Source organism: Amblyomma americanum, chromosome 10 (genome assembly GCF_052857255.1).
Source record: "Amblyomma americanum isolate KBUSLIRL-KWMA chromosome 10, ASM5285725v1, whole genome shotgun sequence".
NCBI classification, from domain to species: Eukaryota; Metazoa; Arthropoda; class Arachnida; order Ixodida; family Ixodidae; genus Amblyomma; species Amblyomma americanum.
In genome coordinates, this window is record NC_135506.1 from 117,753,683 (window position 1) to 117,772,930 (window position 19,248).

The following is a 19,248-nucleotide window of genomic DNA, read 5'->3' on the forward strand; positions in this document are numbered from 1 at the left end:
TGGCTCATGATTGCAATAACATTACTCCGCTTCAACAGAAACAAGGACTAACCACATAAGGAACAAAGGACATGCGCAGACTCACTTATTTGGATAAACAGAAGGAGTATGCAGAAAAAAAGCCAATGAATCACAAACAAAAAAAACTCCTACGCGAACTGCTAGCAAGTCAATGACACTGCAATGATACATTAAATTTCACGTGTTGTCCAGACGCGAAAAATCTCATTCTGCAAGTGAGACAGAAGGCTGGCTGATGCAATTAATTATCACCTCTTTTTTGATAAAATAACTCTTATCGTGTTATACGAACCTGATGACATGTTAGTATGTGTTAAGAGTGGGTGGCAGCCTTTTTTGTCTTTCTTTTTTCCTTTGCAACTCCTTGACATGGAGTTGACAAGAGGTAGCTTTTATTTGTGGCCCATTAGATGTCTATTTAAACTAAAGTGGTCATGTTTCACCTGTGTCGTAAACACTTCGCGTTTCCTCTGATTGAATTAAACAATACCAGAGTAGATTTCGTACAGTCTGTAAAAACATTGGGCGTCTACTTTGCAGACGATATGTCATGGACTGACCACACTAGCTACATAGTTAACGAGCTTTTCAAAACAGTCGGCATCATGCGCAGTCATTACTTTAATTTTCCGACAGCGGCTAACACGTTACTCTACAACTCTTTATTCTCGTCTGTACTTAACTATGGAAGCCTCGTGTGGGCAACAACAACAGCAGAAAATCTTAATTAAATTAGTCTTACAGAAACGAATCGTACACATTGTGTAAGTGAAGTGCCATACTTTTTTCACACTGCAAATCTTTTCCAAAAACACAACATTATACTAATAAAATGCATATGACTATAGGCTGTGTCATAAGTGTAAACTCGCAATAATGAACAATGACACGTTGATTAATCTGGCTGGTTTAGAGAAAAACAAAACAGTTTATGATACGCACACCGTAGAGCTTTGGAATGTTAAGACATATCGTACCAATTATGGCCATCAGATGTTGGAATACACTTTACCTAAGTTATTGAACCAGCTGCACTGCCGTGACAATCTTGACTTGTCTGACGTTTCTCTACAAGAATTGCGACAAAGATTCATGTAGGTTTATGTTGCTATTGTCGTGAGCACCCCCCCCTCCCCTTTTCCTGTAGTCTTTTTTTTTGTTTTTGTTTTTCTGCATGCTGTTTTCTGATATCTTTTTTTAGAAGTATATATGTGTTATACGATGCATATGCTTTCAATATGTTTCCATTTTTTCCTTTATCTGTTCTTTGTTCTCGTGCTTCCGCCACCGTCAATGCTGCTGTGTAAAGGGGAAGTCGGGATCCCTCAAGTTGTTTATACAGCTTTTTCCCTGGCCTTCCTCGCAACACTTTGTTGCAAAATAAACTTCAACTTCATGTTACCCGCCCCGGGTGTCTCAGTGGCTTTAGAGTTTGGCTGCTGATGCCAAGGTCGTGGGATCAATCCCGGCCGCGGCGGCCGTTTTTCAATGCTGACAAAATACAAGAAATTAAAAAATAAAATAAAATCCTGTGTGCTCGGCGATGTGGGCTTGTCAAAGAGCCCCGAATGGCCTAAATTAATCCAGAGCCATTCTCTACAGCGCCAATCATAGGCTGAGCCACTTCAGGACATTGAAATGCTCGCAATACAATATAATAATCATAAGAAATGCTTTTATGCAAAATGTTAGGCTCACATCACACCAAAAAACAAGACCATCAGCATGCTGGCGCTCTTGAACAAGTAGTACCCCAAAGAGCATGACACAAACTATGCGAAGCACGATCTATATGTGCTCCAGTCCTGGGCCACCTGGTGATGTAATAATGCTATTCATCTCATGACCATAGCAATTGTGCAATCTCCCCTTTTAATGAACTGACTGGCATAAAAGCCGACAGCTGGCTAACAGCTGTGGCATAGCCACACTCGGGAGAACAGGAAGAGACTCCTTTCCACCTTGTGATCTTTCTCCTTGTGGTGAGCGACAGCGGATGCCGTCGCTGAAGTCGGAGTTGCAGAGTAGACTTCAAAAGGGAGTGCGTATCGGCGACAGTGGCTGTGTGGTGATGGCTTAGAGTGGGTAGCACCGTGCAACGGCCTCCATCAGCCGTAGAAACGGGCCCTGGCACTTTATGCGACCGTTGATGGATTGCCACCACTGCCGGGATAGGTGCGACTTCAGCAGGGCCTGGGAGGTCTTCTGCCCGCTCCGGACAAGCTTATGCTTGACGTTCTGCCATGCGCTCTCAATCCTTTGACTGTTGGCTGCTGTCACTTGGTTGATGAAATTGGTGCTATTATTTACAGTGTGCCAGTCTAGATTCAAGGCAGCTCCGTTTCCATCTTGCAGTCTGGGTATACAGTTGTAGGCGGCCCATTCATCCCTGTATACAGTGGTGCCTGGCATGATGTTGGTGGCAATAATTAGGCCCAACGTTGCGGCGTTTCTTTTTTCTACTTCAAAGAGTCTGAGCTCGCCAGTCTGGGACCACACCATCCAGAATACCCACGGGCCCTTGTCGACCACACCACCGTAGTTGTTGCGGTGCCTCGGGTGTACTGCGTCGCCAGTCAGGAGCCGACCCCTGTTAGCATTTCTTTTCCCCCGCAAATGGGTTTCATCTATCTGGACCTTCTGGCCGACTCCTCTGATGGGAGACCGCGCTTTAAGTTCTTGCTGGAGGACTTCTTGGATATAATTTCTCCAGTCGTTCTGGGTGTAGTTCCGCAGCTTGAAGTCCTTCAGCACGAGCTCTTTTGTCTGGACAGAAGTCAGGCCTTTCGCCATACAATAGGAAATCCATATGATCTCTCTCGTTGCCAAGTCGACATTCGGGCATCCAAGTCGGTCTTTGCATGCAAAAAAAGAGCCTTCACCCTGTGCCTTGCGAAACGGCGGTGTCGTTTAGTTGAGACAACTGTTTTCTGCACTTGTTGCAGTGAAAGCTTAGTCTTCTTGGGGTTGAAACCAAGGTCTTTGCAGACACTCCAGAACTCTGATGTCGCAGGGCGGCCTCGCTGGTTATTGCCTTGGGGTGTTCAAACAAGTGCCGATTCCGGCGGGAGCTTCAGTTCTCGGAGGAACGCTTGCTCCGATTCATGCATAGAAAGCGACATCTCGATGGCCTCTTGCAGATGCGTTGCCTCGCGACGTCTTCGTTTTGCTTTGGGCTCCTCGTGAATCGGTGCAGTTTGATAAGTAAGATAAACAATTCGGGAATGTCGTCGACACTGCGTCAGGAGTAAGACGCGTAAGGCTCATTGCAAAACTTGTACTGTCTTGCCATTTGAATCTGTGTAAGAGGTTGTGGGCCGGAGGTATTCATGCTTAAAATGGAGCTCGCATACCTGCATGTACGGAAAAGAGACAAATGTACCGAGTATCACATATTTTTTCCCTGCTTTTGTCAATGCTATTGGTAGTGCTCGTTACTGCTGTCACTGTTGCTGATACATGGTACTAAACGCTGGTTAACGGTTATCAGCTCTGATATTTATAACAGCTGATGGACGCTACTTTTCACACTGGTAGTATTCTAAACGCATTATGTCATTTATATGACAGTTGGCCGAAGTTAATGTACTGAATAACTTCATTTCCTTTGACACATTATTTTAATGTCATCAGCAGCTATGGGCAATCAGTAAATCATATAATTTTTATATTCTGTGTTTTACTTTGAAGAGTGCGAAATTCACCTATCACGCAAACAATGATAGCTCGCAAATAAAGTAGTGTGCATCATATTGCTTCAAGATTTATGCAGGTCAGCCTATGGCCTATGCAATGAGCTGCAGCAAGAATGATGAATTCGTAAGCAAATATCACAAAAAATAAAAACTTGTACAAAAATTTCTGTCACTGCTAACTGCAGTACATTATACTTGCATTACATCTGAACTATGGTAGTAAATGCTCGCGCCACGCTTTCTGCGCCCAGAGTCCGGTTACGCTCGTCCTCATGCCACGTGGCTTGCTGCTTTCCTATGCTTCAGACTGACGAGAGTGAAGTGCATTTAAAATTACTTTGATGGTCGTGTATATGCAGAACAGCAATACCAAGGCAGCCAATAATTTCTGCTGAGCGAATTCAGTTAAATGCGCCGGGCCTTTAAGGCCGCGCACTTACATGTGGCTGAATTTCGATGCTCCCAGTTGCGAAGGATGCTCAGATTGGCTTCACGGTGATGGAAAACTAAATGTCGTGCTCAGAGCTGTCAGGCAGCACAGTTTGTTCTAAATTGGCCTTCTGGTCAGTAGCATGCACGTGGTTGTTCCTGAGAGCCGAGTATCAAGTTCAAGTTGGTGATAGTCGGCTGCATGAAGGTCATTATAAATCAAATGGTGGGCCTCTTTTGCACACTTTAGCACTGAAAGTGAGTGTGTGCCCTGCTGTGTAGTACATAAATATCCCCGAAAACATGAAGCCAAGTATGCACGAACTGGTTACGGCTATGAAACAGGAGCGAACAGCCTGACGAAAGCATATCGGAGATAGCAGCCGACACTGAGAAGAGCTCTCCTGTGAAAGTCCTGTGGGAAGCAGTGTAGCTTGACACCGATGGTACTGTCCACGCTGTCGCAATGTGCCACGGAGCATCGTTTCTTCACATGCCGCAAGCTCACCTTGAAATGAAGTGCTAAGCACTTCAAAAGAAGAGTGCGAAACGTGTGAAGACGAAAAAAAAACTTCGCACTGGCCACACGCCGAAGGAAATGACAAAAACCGAGAAAACTGCAGCAACGTTGCAGCAGGGTGCAAATCTTACCAAATCGTAAGAAACGACACGCAAGGACGACCAAAACTTTGCGAAAGGGGTATTTTGAGACTGGTGAGCACGAACACCAGAGTGGTGGTGTCAATTGCAGTGGGCATTCTTGAAAAACTATGCTCTGAAAATTGAGCAGTTTTGGTTTCGTTTCCGAGGAGCTAGGAGAAATTTTGTGTGATGGTGTCAGTTGACACCGCCAGAGCCGAAAGGGCTAAAAGTTGTGTTGTGCTGTATTCCTAGCTGTCACGAATTACAAACTAGCCCTAGCAACCGTGTTCGCAAGTGTGACAAACGTCCAGGGATGTTGAAACTGTGCAGATAAATGCTGATAACAGTTAAATGATGACTTGGATTTTTCTTTTCTCCATAACATCACTGCTCTTTGTTATGTTATTTTTTCTGCTTGTATGCCTTCTTCTTTCTTATTGGTTTCCGAACTCAGATACTTCAGTTTCATTCATGATATTATTGAGGGAAAAATATGTGTAAAGGTAACAGCCGTGTATCGTGTTTTTTTGGAACGTTGAACAGTGTTTGCACAAGATGGTTAGTAAAGTGCGGCTTAAAACTCTTTGAGACACAGAAGTTTTTTTGCAAGAAAACTAAATTTTATTGCACAAAATGCACAAGGGCACTCAAAAAATGGATGTAAGAAAAAGTAAAAAAATTTGCATTGAGGGCTTGAGGTGGTTACCCAAGATAACCACAGTGCTGGAATAGACTCCATTCACTTTCTGTGAGACTCAGCAAAACATTTTTGATCCTCTCTCAGGCAAAGGGATTGCATGTTTCACACATTCATGTTGTTCTTGATGGATTCCTTTTTGTGCTGCGTTTCACCTAAGTGTGCATTTCTTTGGTTGATGTTTTCGCTCGGTGGCCGAGATGACGGGTGCTACGTATGGCTTCCACGTCTTTATCTACTCTGCACGGATGCTCGACTGTCTTCCTTTTGGGGAGCAGACTTGTGCTTCCATGGTTAATGTGCAGATTATGCCTCTTCTGAAAGCTTTCAAGGTCTTCTTTTAGACCCCTTCTAATTCACTGAATATTAAGAAGGCGTCCAAAATGCAGCAGTCAAGGAAAAAAAAAAAATTGGTGCCATCATTTATTTTAATCAATCTCATGTTGATTTTTTGAATTTATCAACAAAATTCATGTTTTTATTGTAGCCCTGCTATGCGTCAGGGCAGGCTACCTTGCTGAGCATTCCATCCTTGTTTTTTCTGCCAACATTTGTTTCAAGTGGAGGTTGAAGTGCAGGATTTTGGTAGTTGGACAGCAAGTGGATGGTTTGCTTGTCTTTCCACTTTAGCCACACCAAGACGCCATTGCTTACAGACTAGTCAGTGTCGCCCCTTTTATTGTTTTTTCCGTCTGCAGCAGTGGCATTCACCGTTCCATAGGCATATATGGCGGCATGTCTCAACTTCTTGAGGAGTGGGGACCTAGAAAAGCAACTGTTGAAAAAAACGCGGTGGTGCCTGCCAGCACAATTTTCGGTAAGGCTTTTACTACTGTGGCATCCAACTCTCTTTGCTCTCCATTTGCTTACTTTCTAGTATAAATGTCAAACTTGAGATTGCAGCTGTTACTGGCACGCAACATCCATACTTCACCCACGCTTCACGCCCACGCTTCACACGCTCTTCCGGCATGTACTGCTTGAGCGAGGTTAGCTCCTCCCCTTGAATTTGGTCTACTCTTTAGCTTTATTATTTATTACTCTTGTTTGCGTACACTACCGGGAGCTTTCATTGCATAGTAACTAGCTGACAACGGAAAACGTGCAGGAAATTTCTGCAAACAGTGCTCTGTGAACTGTCAGCATGGCTTCCGAATCTGGATCCCAGGTCACATGGACATGCTTGGAAATGACACAGCAAACTCGCTGGCTCGTGTGTACCTGCCGAGCACCAGGCATTTCCAGTGGATGGAATCCTAGCAACGGGAGAAGAAACATAGTTCACTGAAAACACTGCAGTGGCTTAAATACACATTCGTCATCTCACACAAGTCAGCCACCTAGAGAACCTGGATCACTTCACCAGGTACATTCGAGAATCTTACACACATTACTTGGGCATCATACAGTGTGCTTTTCTGCTCAGAGCCAACCCCTGACACATCAATTCTACGCTGAGCCGCCCTGCTGATTGCATATTTTATAGGATCACCCAGAATGAAAAAAGTTTATGGTAATTTGCTGCCTTTGGACGTGTGTGGCCTCTAACCAAAACTTTACCAGACCAGTTCATTTTAGTCGAACCCACAAAACAAGCATCGAACTACAGCAAAGCTAAAGAAACTATGAAAAGACCATGAAGGAAGGGTTTATCAGAATGCTTATGCTGATAATTCCACGCTTGACATCAGTCTCTGCGCTACTCCAGTGCTGTTCCAACCCTGGACGCCTCCAATGACATGTCTATGACATCATAGGGAACCTCTGAAATGTGGGTTCCAATAATAAGTACTCAGAAGATTCCAGCAGCACCAGCAGAGAGTTAGTACACGGATACTGCTTCCAAGGCTGAGTGCTGCTGTCCACAGGTGCCCAAGGGACGTCCAGAAGATCTCCGGCTTCACACGACTTCTGCACCTTTCAATTTCACTTGCTGGAGCGCACCAAAAACATTCTTGAAAACCTCTGCTAAGCGATTATAATTCGGTTGCGTGCAACAGAATCTGGAACAAATCGAAGCTGTCTTTGTGCCGAGCTCTCGGGCAGTACTTACAAATGAGGGTACTAACACGCACTGGGTCCAGTGCCTCCCTATTCAGGACACTCTTATTTACGTTGCAACCTTTTCCATATAGCTACTTCTCTTTCATCTGCTTTGTCATGAAAAGGACTCTTATCAATGCCCTCATGAACTTTGTTGGGGCACTGCCCATGCTCATCTTGAAATGGGGTTTGTACACAAATAAGTCAGGGGAAAGAGTTCACGGCGGGCGACACAAAACGACGAGCAGGACAGCGAGCAGCGCCGACGGCCAGCCCAAAAAAACCAAGCGATCTCGTGCAGCACGGCGAAACTTCGTTTTTCACCGGCGCCTCGTCTTCATCGGCGCTTGGTCAATGATCTGCCTATGCGGCATCAGGCGCGGCCATCATGGTTCGCTACAACTGCCCTGGGAACGAAGAGGAACCACCCTGGTGATCTATGGCGAGGACAAGATGAGCGGGTTGTAGTAGGTCTTAGGCGGCTGACGTGGACGATTTCTCGGCCGCGATGGCGCAAGTCCGAAGAGGGGTTGACGGCTCCACGATGTAATTCACAGGCGATGTTTGCTGGACGACACGATAAGGGCCGTGGTATTCTGTATGGAATTTCGACGACAATCCTGGTGGTGTGCCTGGAACCCAGAGCCAAACTAGGGATCCTATTGGAAAAACGTGTTGCCTGCTATCGTGATAGTGACGATGCTTTTGGCGGCCTTAGGATGCCAAGGTAAAAGAGCGCGCCAACTGGCGGCATTCCTCTGCATGCTTTGAGACTTCGGAGAGGGGCACCGACTCTGAGGCGTCAGGAGTATATGGCAAGATGGTATCCATCATGGACGACGGCTCAGGCCCATACAGCAGAAAGAAAGGGGTAAAACCGGTGGTTGACTGCGTGGCAGTGTTGTATGCGTACGTCACGAAAGGAAGGACAGCGTCCCAGTTGGTCTGATCCGCTGTGACGTACATCGTGAGCATGTCTCCGAGAGTACGATTGAAGCGCTCGATTAGCCCGTTAGTTTGGGGATGGTAGGCAGTGGTGGTCCGATGTACGATGCGACATTCGGTAAGCAGAGCTTCAATGACGTGGGAAAGGAAGACGCGGCCTCTGTCACTTAGGATCTCGCGCGGCGTGCCATGGCGAAGAACAAAATGATTCAGCAGGAACATCACAACTTCGCAGGCAGTAGCAGCAGGAAGGGCGACTGTCTCGGTATACCGGGTGAGGTGGTCGACGCCGACGATAATCCAGCGGTTCCCAGGAACCGTACAGGGAAGCGGGCCGTAAAGGCAACACGATCGAAGGGACGTGCTGGGCAAGGGAGTGGTTGCAATGGGCCGATCACACGAGAAGCCGAGGTCTTCCGCTGCTGACAGACGATGCACGATCGGACGTATTTCCGAACATAGGCGTACATGCCACGCCTGTAGTAGCGCTGAGAAAGTCTTTTGAATGTTTTCAGAACACCAGTGTGCGCACACTGAGGGTCGATGTGGTAAGAGGCGCAAATCTGAGATCATAAATGGCGGGGAATTGCGAGAAGCCACCGCCGACCATCAGGCATGTAGTTGCGGCGGTATAGAATGCCGTTCCGGAGGGCAAAGTGCGGAGCTTGACGCCGCAATGTTCTTGAAGGCGCAACATTTTGTGACGAAGACACGGTGTCTATTAGGGAAGCAAGTCACGGGTCTTTCCGCTGCTCCGCGGGCATATCAGCGATGGTAAGAGACGAAAGCATGGGATCTATCGCCGAAGAGCAGGCAGCGTCGCTGGGAATGGGAGACCGAGACAAAGCATCAGTGTTCATGTGCTTACGGCCGGAACGGTAGATGACGCGAATGTCAAACTCTTGAAGGCGAAGAGCCCATCGAGCGAGGCGACCGGATGGATCTTTAATAGACGATAACCAGCAGAGTGCATGGTGGTCTGTGACGACGTCAAACCGGCGTCCGTACAAATAGGGCCGGAATTTTGTTAGTGCCCATACAATAGCTAAACATTCCTTCTCCGTGACGGAATAGTTGGATTTAGCTTTGGTGAGCACGCGACTCGCATACGCAACTACGTATTCTTCAAACCCATCTTTTCGCTGAGCCAAGACAGCTCCGAGGCCAACGCCACTCGCATCCGTATGGACCTCGGTAGGTGCTGTTGGGTCATAGTGTCGGAGTATCGGTGGCGAAGTCAAAAGATGGCGCAGGGTAGTGAACGCTTCATCGCACTCGGCTGACCAGCCCGACATGTCATTGTTTCCGCCAAGTAGCTTCGTCAGTGGCGCAATGATCGACGTGAAATTGCGTTCGAAGCGCCTGAGTGGACTTGCTCGGACGCACAAGTACTTTGTTCTCACGAATATTGCTGTACAGGTGGGAGCTCTTCATATTCATAATGATGCATTCCAAAATCCAAGCCTTGCTATAACGAATGCCTTTTTTCTTCACTTTCTCTGCCGTAAAACTGAATGCACTCTTGTTGCTTCTGAGGGAGTTCAGAAATCCACTCATTAACAGTTTGGCGAAAATAACGAAGCGCCGACCAAAAGGTGTTGTCAAGATGGAGGTACGTTTCGACTTCCACACGGAAGTCTTGTTCACTGATGGAAAAATTTCGCACACAAAGCTTAAGTACGTTGTGCTAATCGTCGCAGGCATCTAGCGTACGAGGGCAGTAGATTGCCGATGTTACGGTTGAGCATCTGATCTGTTGTCTGGATAAACAAAGACTTCAGATATTGGCGTGACATCCAGTTTTTCTCACGGCCGATAATTGCCGCTTCTTCCCAAGCGATATCATGCTTCGTGTTTTCAACGTGTTCAGCCAGTGTGTTGGAACAAGCCTTCTTTTTCTTGACATCATTCTTGTGCTCATTCAGCCGTCTTTCAAAGTTTCCGCTTTCACCTATGTAGGAGTGATCGCAGTCTGAGCAGGGGATTTTATAAATTACTCCGGGAAACTTTTCCTTTTTTAGCTTGTCCTTTACGGACACCAACTCATGACGAAGCTTGCACGCAGGCACGTGAGCTATATGCACATCGTAGGTGCGAAAAACGCGGGCCAATGACTCGCTCACGCCTGGCACATACGGTATTGCAGCTCGGGCACGGCAAGGTAGGCGAATGGGCTGAGCTGGTCTCGTTGTCTGCTGTATTACAGCGTTCACGAAATGCTGTGGGTAGCCACAATTGTTGAGCTCGCGTCGCACTTGGTGTATGTCAGAGGCTTTTTCTTCGGGTTTCGAGCATATTCTTTCCGCACGACGGACGAGGGTAGAAACGACGAAGCGCTTATGGCACGTAGGATGGACTGAATTAAAGTGAAGGTATTGGCCTGTGTGCGTGTCCTTTCTGTACACCTTGAATGATAGGCGGTCATCACGTCGCTCCACCATGACGTCCAGAGAAGGAAGACGGCCAGAAATCTCCTCCTCGACGGTAAACTGGATGGAATCTTCCATGCTGTTCAAATGGTTCGTGAAAGCAGCCAAGGCATTCTTTTTGATTATGCAAAAGCAGTCATCAATGTACCGCAGGAAGACCTTCGGGCGCGGCTCGAACGAAGCCAAAGCACGGCTTTCCAGTGCTTCCATTGTGAGGTTTGCGGTTGTGACCGAGATAGATGCTCCCATGGCAGTGCCATGAACCTGCTCGTAGACAGTGCCCCGAAAGATGAAGTACGTGTTCTTCAAGCAAAACTGCAGAAGCTTCAACAGGTCCGATGGATCGATGGGTGTCCTAGCACTCAGTCCGTCGTCGTCCCGAAGCGCTGAACGGCATACCTCCACCGCCAGATCCCCGTTATTTTCGCCAATGTATTCACCCAACCAGACGAGATTTCGTCAACCCTTAGATTTCATCATTAACAGTTTCTTCATCTAGTGAAGCATTTAGCAATTGCATCTTGTCAATGTCTCTCTTCATTGTAGCAGTTCATTCGCCAAGGCGTCTGTTTCTTTCTGCAGCACATTTCAGCCACTGAACTATGGCTTGCAATGGCCCGGAAGGCATTCGTTGCACTCTTGAGCATCTATTCAAAAGCACCTTGTGCAAGTTCTTGCGCCAGATGTATTGCCCCCCTGAAAAAAAAAGAACCTGGGTTAAAGTATGTTTTACGAACACGATACATAATATTTACATGGTAAGTCTAATGCAAAATTGAATCCATATTCATAATTCTTACCTTTGTTTCTTACTGTGCCAAGACATTTCCTGTTGAAGTATTTTTCTTGCTTTGCAATAAGCTGATTCTTGATCCCTGCGATCAGAAGGCTGGACAGTAGTCATCAGCATCCAGGGTACCAACACAAAGTTACATGGCTCCTGCTTTTTTTTAGCAAGTTATCTGCTCCTTCCAAAGAATGAAAGCAACATCATTCTTCAATTAGTCGTCCTCTGGCATATATTTTTGCATAGACATCAGGTAGCCTGTCACAGACAAAGTTGGTACATGTTAAAGGAGTTGGCGCATGTTATAGGTCATGCACTCTTTACCGTACAAATGTGCGTAACAATGGCAGGTCGCTATGTGCACTTCACCAACCTCTAAGTTTGTGAAGGAAACCTTTTCTTTAACAAGATGTGTATAGCCTCCACGAGACGTGCCCATTGATCTAAGTATTTTTTTTCTAATATAACCCTTTGTTGCATGCGGAATTATTACGTGCGCGAACTGTGATTTTTTTCTTCTTTCGTGTCTTTCTGCATCAGAAAAAACGTGAAAAATTTTTTTCATCTCATTCAAATTTTTATTTTGGAAGATACAGAATGCCCACTACAGTGGACAACATGAATACCAGCTCCGGTAGGGGAAAGTAAAAATGTTTATGTTTGCCTTTTCTACCAGGCAAAGTTCTTCCAATAACAAAAGGGCACTTTACTCTTCATTATGAAATAAAAAAAAACAGTCACTTTTGCCGTCAATGCACAAGAACACTTTGCACTTCCCGCAGAGGTATGTTGTCTTCCGCTTGCAGCCATTCATTTTGCACCTTTGTGCTGCACATGTTTGCTGGCGGGGGAAGTGGCTTACGCTGTCGTACCGCACGTCTGTGGACACCGAGCTTGCTTTCGCAGGCGGCCTTCGTTTCGCTGCGGCTGAGCATGCTAGTGCAGTAGAAATATCAGTTTCATCAACCGCGGTCCTTGATTCTGCCTTGATCAGTGCTATCGCCACCGATAACTTGAAGTGGCTTAGCTGCATCTTACACTCTGCTGCAACACAGCGGTAAAGCAGCCATGCGTTTACGACAGCCAAATCGGTCAGGTGAAAAAGTACTCTTTTGTACCATTTTTTTGTCTTGAGGTGGGTCCGGTACATAGAAAGCAGCATGTCGCACTTGTCGACGCCGCCCATATTTTCATTGTACCTTGCGATTAGTGCAGGGCTTTCGACCTCAACATGTTTTTTTTGTTTTCGGTCAAACCGCCTCACTTTTACAAGTGGGTTGACACCATGCACATTTGAGGCCACCATTACAAGCCTGTTATCGTACCACTCACAAACGATGATGCCATGCTCTCTATCGACTTTGTAGTCGAACGAGCCCCTGCCTTGTTTTCTCAGCTCTTTTTCAGGCATCAACGGGCATTTAGCTGTCCTGTTTCTGCGCAGGGTGCATGTCGCATGCAGTCCCTTATCCTTTAGGTGGGCCAGGAGCTCTGGGGACGCAAAGAAATTGTCAAAGAAAAGGAACGTACTTGGAGGTACAGCTCTGGCAAGGCGCAGCACTACGCGTCCTGACGGGCCAATAGTCTGGGGTGCGTCAGGCGGGTCGGACTTCAGGTTGTCTCCGTGAAACTCTATTTCGTGAACATACCCGGACTCACCGGCCCTTACCCAGACTTTGTATCCCCATTTTTTTGGCTTGTTTGCCATGTACACCTTTAGCGAGTGCCTTCCTTTGAAGGGGATGATCTGCTCATCTATTGCCTGGCAAGACTCTGGTTCAGCCAAATTCTTGAATGAAGCATTCAGTTGGTCGATCATTGGACGAACTTTCTGGAGGCGATCGAAGCCTTCCTCAGAACTCTTCTTTTCTAAAGCAGCATCGTTGAGGTGAAGAACTGATAATATTTCCTCCCATCTGTTCACCGTCATTGCGTCAGCAACCATGTCCTGCCTAGTGTTTGAGGACCAGTGCGAACGCCTAAAGGAGATGTCGACTATTGACATGTACATGCATATGCCTAAAAAAATCTCCATTTCATTCTTTGTTATCACCTTCATTTTTGGACGATTAAGTATTCTGTGCCTGTTAGATTCAAACGTTAGCAGCTCAATGAGATCCTCACCGTACATAAGCTTGAACATTTTCAGTGGAGTTTTGCCTTCAGCAGCTGCAGCCTTAGGCTTCAGCTCGTTGTGCACTTTGGTGCAATGAGGAATATCTCTCTTATCCCAACGCCATACCTTCGGCTTTTCCTTCTGAATGCGACGCTGTTTTGGTGCGCCCTCGCCTTCAGCAGCGCTGTCAGTGTGAACGTCTTCCTCCTCACTCGCACTGCTATCGGTTATATCACTCCATCTGTCCACCTCTACTTCGTTCTGACCATCATCTTCACTGTCAAGGCGATCATCATCACTACCAGATGGCAAGTCTTCTCCAAGTAGCGCATTCACCTGGTCCCGTGGCAACGGAACATCCAATAGTTTATCGATTTCCGCATCGGTTAATTTCTTCTTTGAAGTCGGAATCCTCCTAATGAGAACAAAGTAAAGCTGCGTTAAAAACTATATCGAACATAATAAATAATGCACTCAAATCTGAGCAGCAGCAGTAAACCCTTACGAAAAGCCTCACATGGGCATGTCGTTTTCCCGCCATGCATGGTGTCCACCACAGTGGACATTTGAAAGAAGTTGTTCGGAAAACCCACCTATGTTTTACTCAGTCGTAATATCAATGGCGCGTACCTAACTGTATCTCTTTTCTTGTTTCCGCATAATTATACATCGCAAATTAGGGAAATGTGCGAATGGTAAGCCAAAAAGTGAAGACAGACGTCACTTACCCGCTCGAGCAGGGGGCAGCCATCTTCGTAGCAAAATTTCGAGGCAGCCGCAGTATGGTGGCGCCATCTAGCGCATCGAAAACGTACCTTTTTTGTCCACTGTAGTGACCAGCATGCACAGGAGCACCTGGCATGCACTGAACTTGCTCTAAAAATCGCAGAATTTTGTCCACTACAGTGGCCAGCATGCAACAAAGGGATAATGTTCCTTCAAGAACTGGTACACTATAAGAAGAATTCAATTTTTCCATTCTTTGGCCTTCCACCACTTTCTTTCATGTCTTTGCCTTTGAAACCTTCTCACTTCTTTTCGAGGTGCTACTGATTGAATCTTATTATGGAGTTGTTGCTCTGAACCTTTATAGTATGCGTGCGCTAAGGGTTGAGGCCATAGCTCTAAAAACTGTTTCCCCACCCCTAACAGAACACAATGTATATAGTCAGGAACAAAGCTCCAGACTATACGAAAATGTTTCAGGTTGATGAGTGGGGAAACACTTTTTACACATACAGGCTTACTTTGAATGGTGGCCTCCATGTCATTATTCATCTGCTTCTCAGTCTGATCTGGGCACTCAGTAAGAATTCAGTATTTTGTTGCCTTTCCGATTCTCTCGCCTCTTTGGAGACACCAGTTACAACCAAAATATCCATTGAACCGGATTCTTCTCTGCATTGGTGCTCTTGCCACGGAGTCAACTGAACAGCAAATACAGAAAGCATGAAACACTTTTGCATGACCTTTATAGTTCACTGAAAAGCCATTCGTGGAAAGATAGTTCATATCTTATACGCAAGACGACGTTGCAGTTGTATTCGGTAACTGCGTGAACTGCGGAGAAATTCGGCCGCTCTTCGCTTGGTCGAACCGGCGGCATTCTTTGATGATTGCGTCAACTGTTCTGCAGTCCGTGTACACAAGCAGGTTGAAGGTGTCATCTGCAATGCCTTTGAGCACGTGACCGACTTTGTCAGACTCTGGCATAGTAGCGTTGACTTTCATGCAGAGAGCTAGTATGTCCTGAATGTATGAGATTACGTAGGACTCTGTGGCCATTTGTGCACGACACACAAGCTCCTTCTTCACAGCCAGCTGATGCCTGGTTGGCTTACCACACGAGTCTCAAAGCTTGCAGAGGTCCCAGCTGGTGCGGTCATCCTCGTGGGTCTCGAACCAGGCCCTTGCAGTGCCCGTCGGGTAGAAGATGATGTTAGCCAACTTCAGGGTCGGGTCCCAGTCCTCCACATCGGCGTTGTCTGTTCCAATCAATGCCCCTGGGTCTCTGAAATGGGCAATGATGACCGCTGGGTTGGCGGACGCCATCGGAGCTGCCCCTTCAGTGGCCATGATAGAAGAGCTGGTGAGCTGACGTCCGCTGCGGAGTTCTGTGCTTGCTGTGGCTGTACCCCGCGTCTCGACCAATAATGTAACATGAAGGCATCTAACACAAACAAGGAATATATTTACACACAGGGAAAGCACACAGTGCGGCACGGCCGAACAACCGGGTAAGCTGGTCTCAGCACCACCAACGCACTTCGTTCTCTTCGCGTTGCACGCACGAGAGGAGCATGTGGTTCGCGTCTACGGCTGGGACAATATTTTCCATGCACAGCTTATACTTACCAAACCAAGATGAACTTCCTCATTCTTTCTGCTGCAGGAACCTCATTTATGATCAGCTGAAGTGGCCAAATTGAAGTATTACTTGATTTAAACAAAGGAGTACTATCGGCATTTACTGTAAAGCTGATCTTATGGCCAGCATCACCACTAGCAGCAACAAAGTCATGGTACACAGCTCCATCACAAATGTCAAACAGCTCGTCAGTGCATGGTAGAGGCTGCGTTAAATTAAGCAAGGAACTCGCACCCTGTTCATACCTTTTGGAGCTGAGGAACAACATCTTAACATTACAAAGAAAGGTGCCTCAGAAACTGACCATCCTTTCTTGCATTTTGGGCACTCAGCTTTTTTTTTTTTCAACCACCTCAACATGTATAATGTTCATGGGACAGTAATAATGAAATGTCAGTGTTTCTCCTTGCTGATTCAGCAGTTTTCTAGCAAATAATGAGAACTTGGGAAGATTGGCTGGTTGAACATTAAATTAACCAATTCAGCAAGGCTTACAAGTCCTGTACACCTTGCCTGGTGAGGTTATGCCGCTGCGAATATTTTAAAATTGAAAGAAATACGTCACCTTCAGACTGTACAACTCTTTCATTCAGTGTGCTTCCAAAAAGCTGAAAAATTGAAAAATTGATTTCTCTGTTTGGTCCTCCAAACTTGAGATACGACGATCATGGCTTCCCGTTTGATCCGGACTCCCAGGCCGGACCTCCTCTTCATTGAAAGGTTCCTATAGAAATGAAAACTGTATATTTACCAGGGCACGAATAACTTTGTAAGAATTACCCAATGTGCTGTGGGACGTTATGAATATTCTGCAATGCTTACCGAGAGTTGTTGCTGCTCGTGAACCGACGCCGGCTGGTTCAGGCTACTGCACTGATGCACTGCACCCTGCATGAGAGATTTTCAGTAGTGGATGAAGAACAGTTTTTCACTTGAACTGTTAGGGGTACCAAGAATGTAAAAATTTTCTTACCAGTGATTGCATCTGCTGATATGCCGGGTTGTGCCTTCTGGCAATGCAGTCAAATGTGAAATCATGTTTCATGATCTGCTGGGCAAGGTACGTTCTGCACACAAGAAACTGGTTACTAAGCATAAAAAATCAGTACTGGAGGAGCTCTAAACTTAATTTACTAGCGCATATGGTGCAATAAATTCGTCTCATCAAATATTGCATGCTGAATGACCACTTTCTCTGAATAGAAGCGTGCCAGATAGAAGGAGTGCTTGTTGATTTATAAATCCATACCTGCCTCTATACAGTTTTCTGTACAACCTACATTGAAATAATTTCGGTACGACGAAATTCACAGAATGAATTAGGCGAGACATTCTATCCACTTCCGGCCACAGCCAAACGTTGGTAACGCGCAAACAATTAGAAATTTATGCCAGTGAAACTTAAACATGACATGCACAAGACGTTTATATAACACTTCCCACAGGAAAGTGGAATAAGGTAAACAACTCCAATGCCGCAGTTTCAATACTCAGTGGTGTGCCTAATCCGGCAGGTTCTGCCTGTGCTATTGCCCATGCAGCACATTCTTGGCATCTATAGCGATGCCGAAAAAACAACCCAAACGCCGCACTTTCCCGCCACCTTCTTGAGGCAATGGGGCAATTTCTGCATGAAGGGCACTGCGATGGGACGGCCATGGGAAGGGTCACTGCTGCAGAATGTTGTTTTGCACCCATGCCTGACCTCTTTAATCAGGCCCTCAGCAATGGACATGAGCGTGCTGTTTGCAGGGTGCGCACAGGTCCTTGAAAACCCCGAAAACCCTTGAATTTGAATATTTCATTTTCCAGGCCCGTGAAAATCCTGGACTTTTTGCTGCTCCTTGAAAATCCTTAAATTCCTAGCCGACATGCAAGTGGCTATTAATAAAGAAGCGCAGTTAAAATATTTGTATTTTCAATTTCGTGTTTCAATATATGCGTTTCAGGCGTAAAAATCAGTTTATGCTAATATAGCCAATGTTGCATGACGGTTAACCACTCGGCTCTGAAGCCAACTTGAGCCGATTCAATCCAATCTGATCTTGGCACTTTGTTATGGTGGTTGACAGCATTGCATTGTGCCGTCGGTTCTGCACCCGACTTGTTGCGGCTGAACCATCTGACTACTAAGCAAATGCCTGGGAAAGCAAATTTCAAGGTGCGTGGCTTCACAACGACGCTTACAAAGACTGGATTGCACCAGATGCGACGAGTGAGCACCGCGCAAGATGCAGGCCTTGCAGCAAGACCTTCGATATCACCACCATGGGTGAGTCAGCGTTAAAGAGCTATATGAAGAGTGCTAAGCATGCTGGCGTCATGAAGATTGCAGCCAACAGCTTGGTGCGAAGGTATTAGTTCCAAGTACAGGGCAACAGTCGGCCATCCCGCCTTCTTCGCAATCGGGAAAGCTAGACGATGCTTGCAAGGCATACGAGCTGGTGACAAACGCAGAGATTTTGTGGACTTTTAAGGTTGTCACATCGCATTTCTTCTATCGGTCATCGTCGGAAACAGGCCGGCTATTCCAGCGTATGTTCCCGGACAGTGACATGGCCAAAGCATTTTTTTGCGGAGAGAAAAAATGTGCATATGTGACGTGCCATGGTCTGAGGCCCCACTTTTAACTGCTCTGCAGCAGGAGCTAAAGGATTGTGATTACTACGTGGTACTCTTCGACGAGTCTACGAACAACTATCTCCAGCGGAAAAAATTGAATGTTCACATCCAGTTTTGGAATTAGTCTCGCAAGGTGGCAACGAGGTAGAGAGAGAGAGAGAGACTCTTTAATGAAGAAACAGAGAATTTAGCCGGCGTTTCAATATCGCTGGCATGCTACTCTGTGTAGGGAGGGGAATTTGGACAACAAATCTATACATTATATTTCACATAAAAAAGTAAGTCGTGCCCGCTGACCAATGAACAGTATGATATGCCAAGAGTACATAGAGGTCAAAGGCTCATAGCTCATAGTGACTCAGGCGCCTCATAACAGCTCTTGCAGAATCAAAAGACCAGGTTGGAGATGCCCATTCTGTATGAGGTACTGCCCTGCCTGCTGAAGGACTTGCTT

General features: G+C 46.2%; 2 protein-coding genes across 6 annotated transcripts in view; one reads left to right on the forward strand and one right to left on the reverse strand.

Moving 5' to 3' along the window:
- LOC144107788 (uncharacterized) overlaps nt 1-19,248 on the forward strand; it is a 123,339-nt gene that overhangs the window by 64,209 nt on the left and 39,882 nt on the right. Inside the window, exon 4 of one of the 5 annotated variants that reach the window (XR_013309384.1) lies at nt 11,484-12,533. The exons of the other annotated variants lie outside the window; for them this stretch is intronic. The gene's annotated coding sequence lies outside the window, so the exon portion shown is untranslated. Of the gene's footprint in view, nt 1-11,483; nt 12,534-19,248 lie in introns of those variants that run through there. 5 annotated transcript variants of the gene reach the window in all.
- LOC144106759 (uncharacterized) lies at nt 2,098-2,814 on the reverse strand. Its single transcript, XM_077639604.1, has one exon. It carries the CDS (start codon nt 2,812-2,814, stop codon nt 2,098-2,100), a length of 717 nt encoding a protein of 238 aa, XP_077495730.1.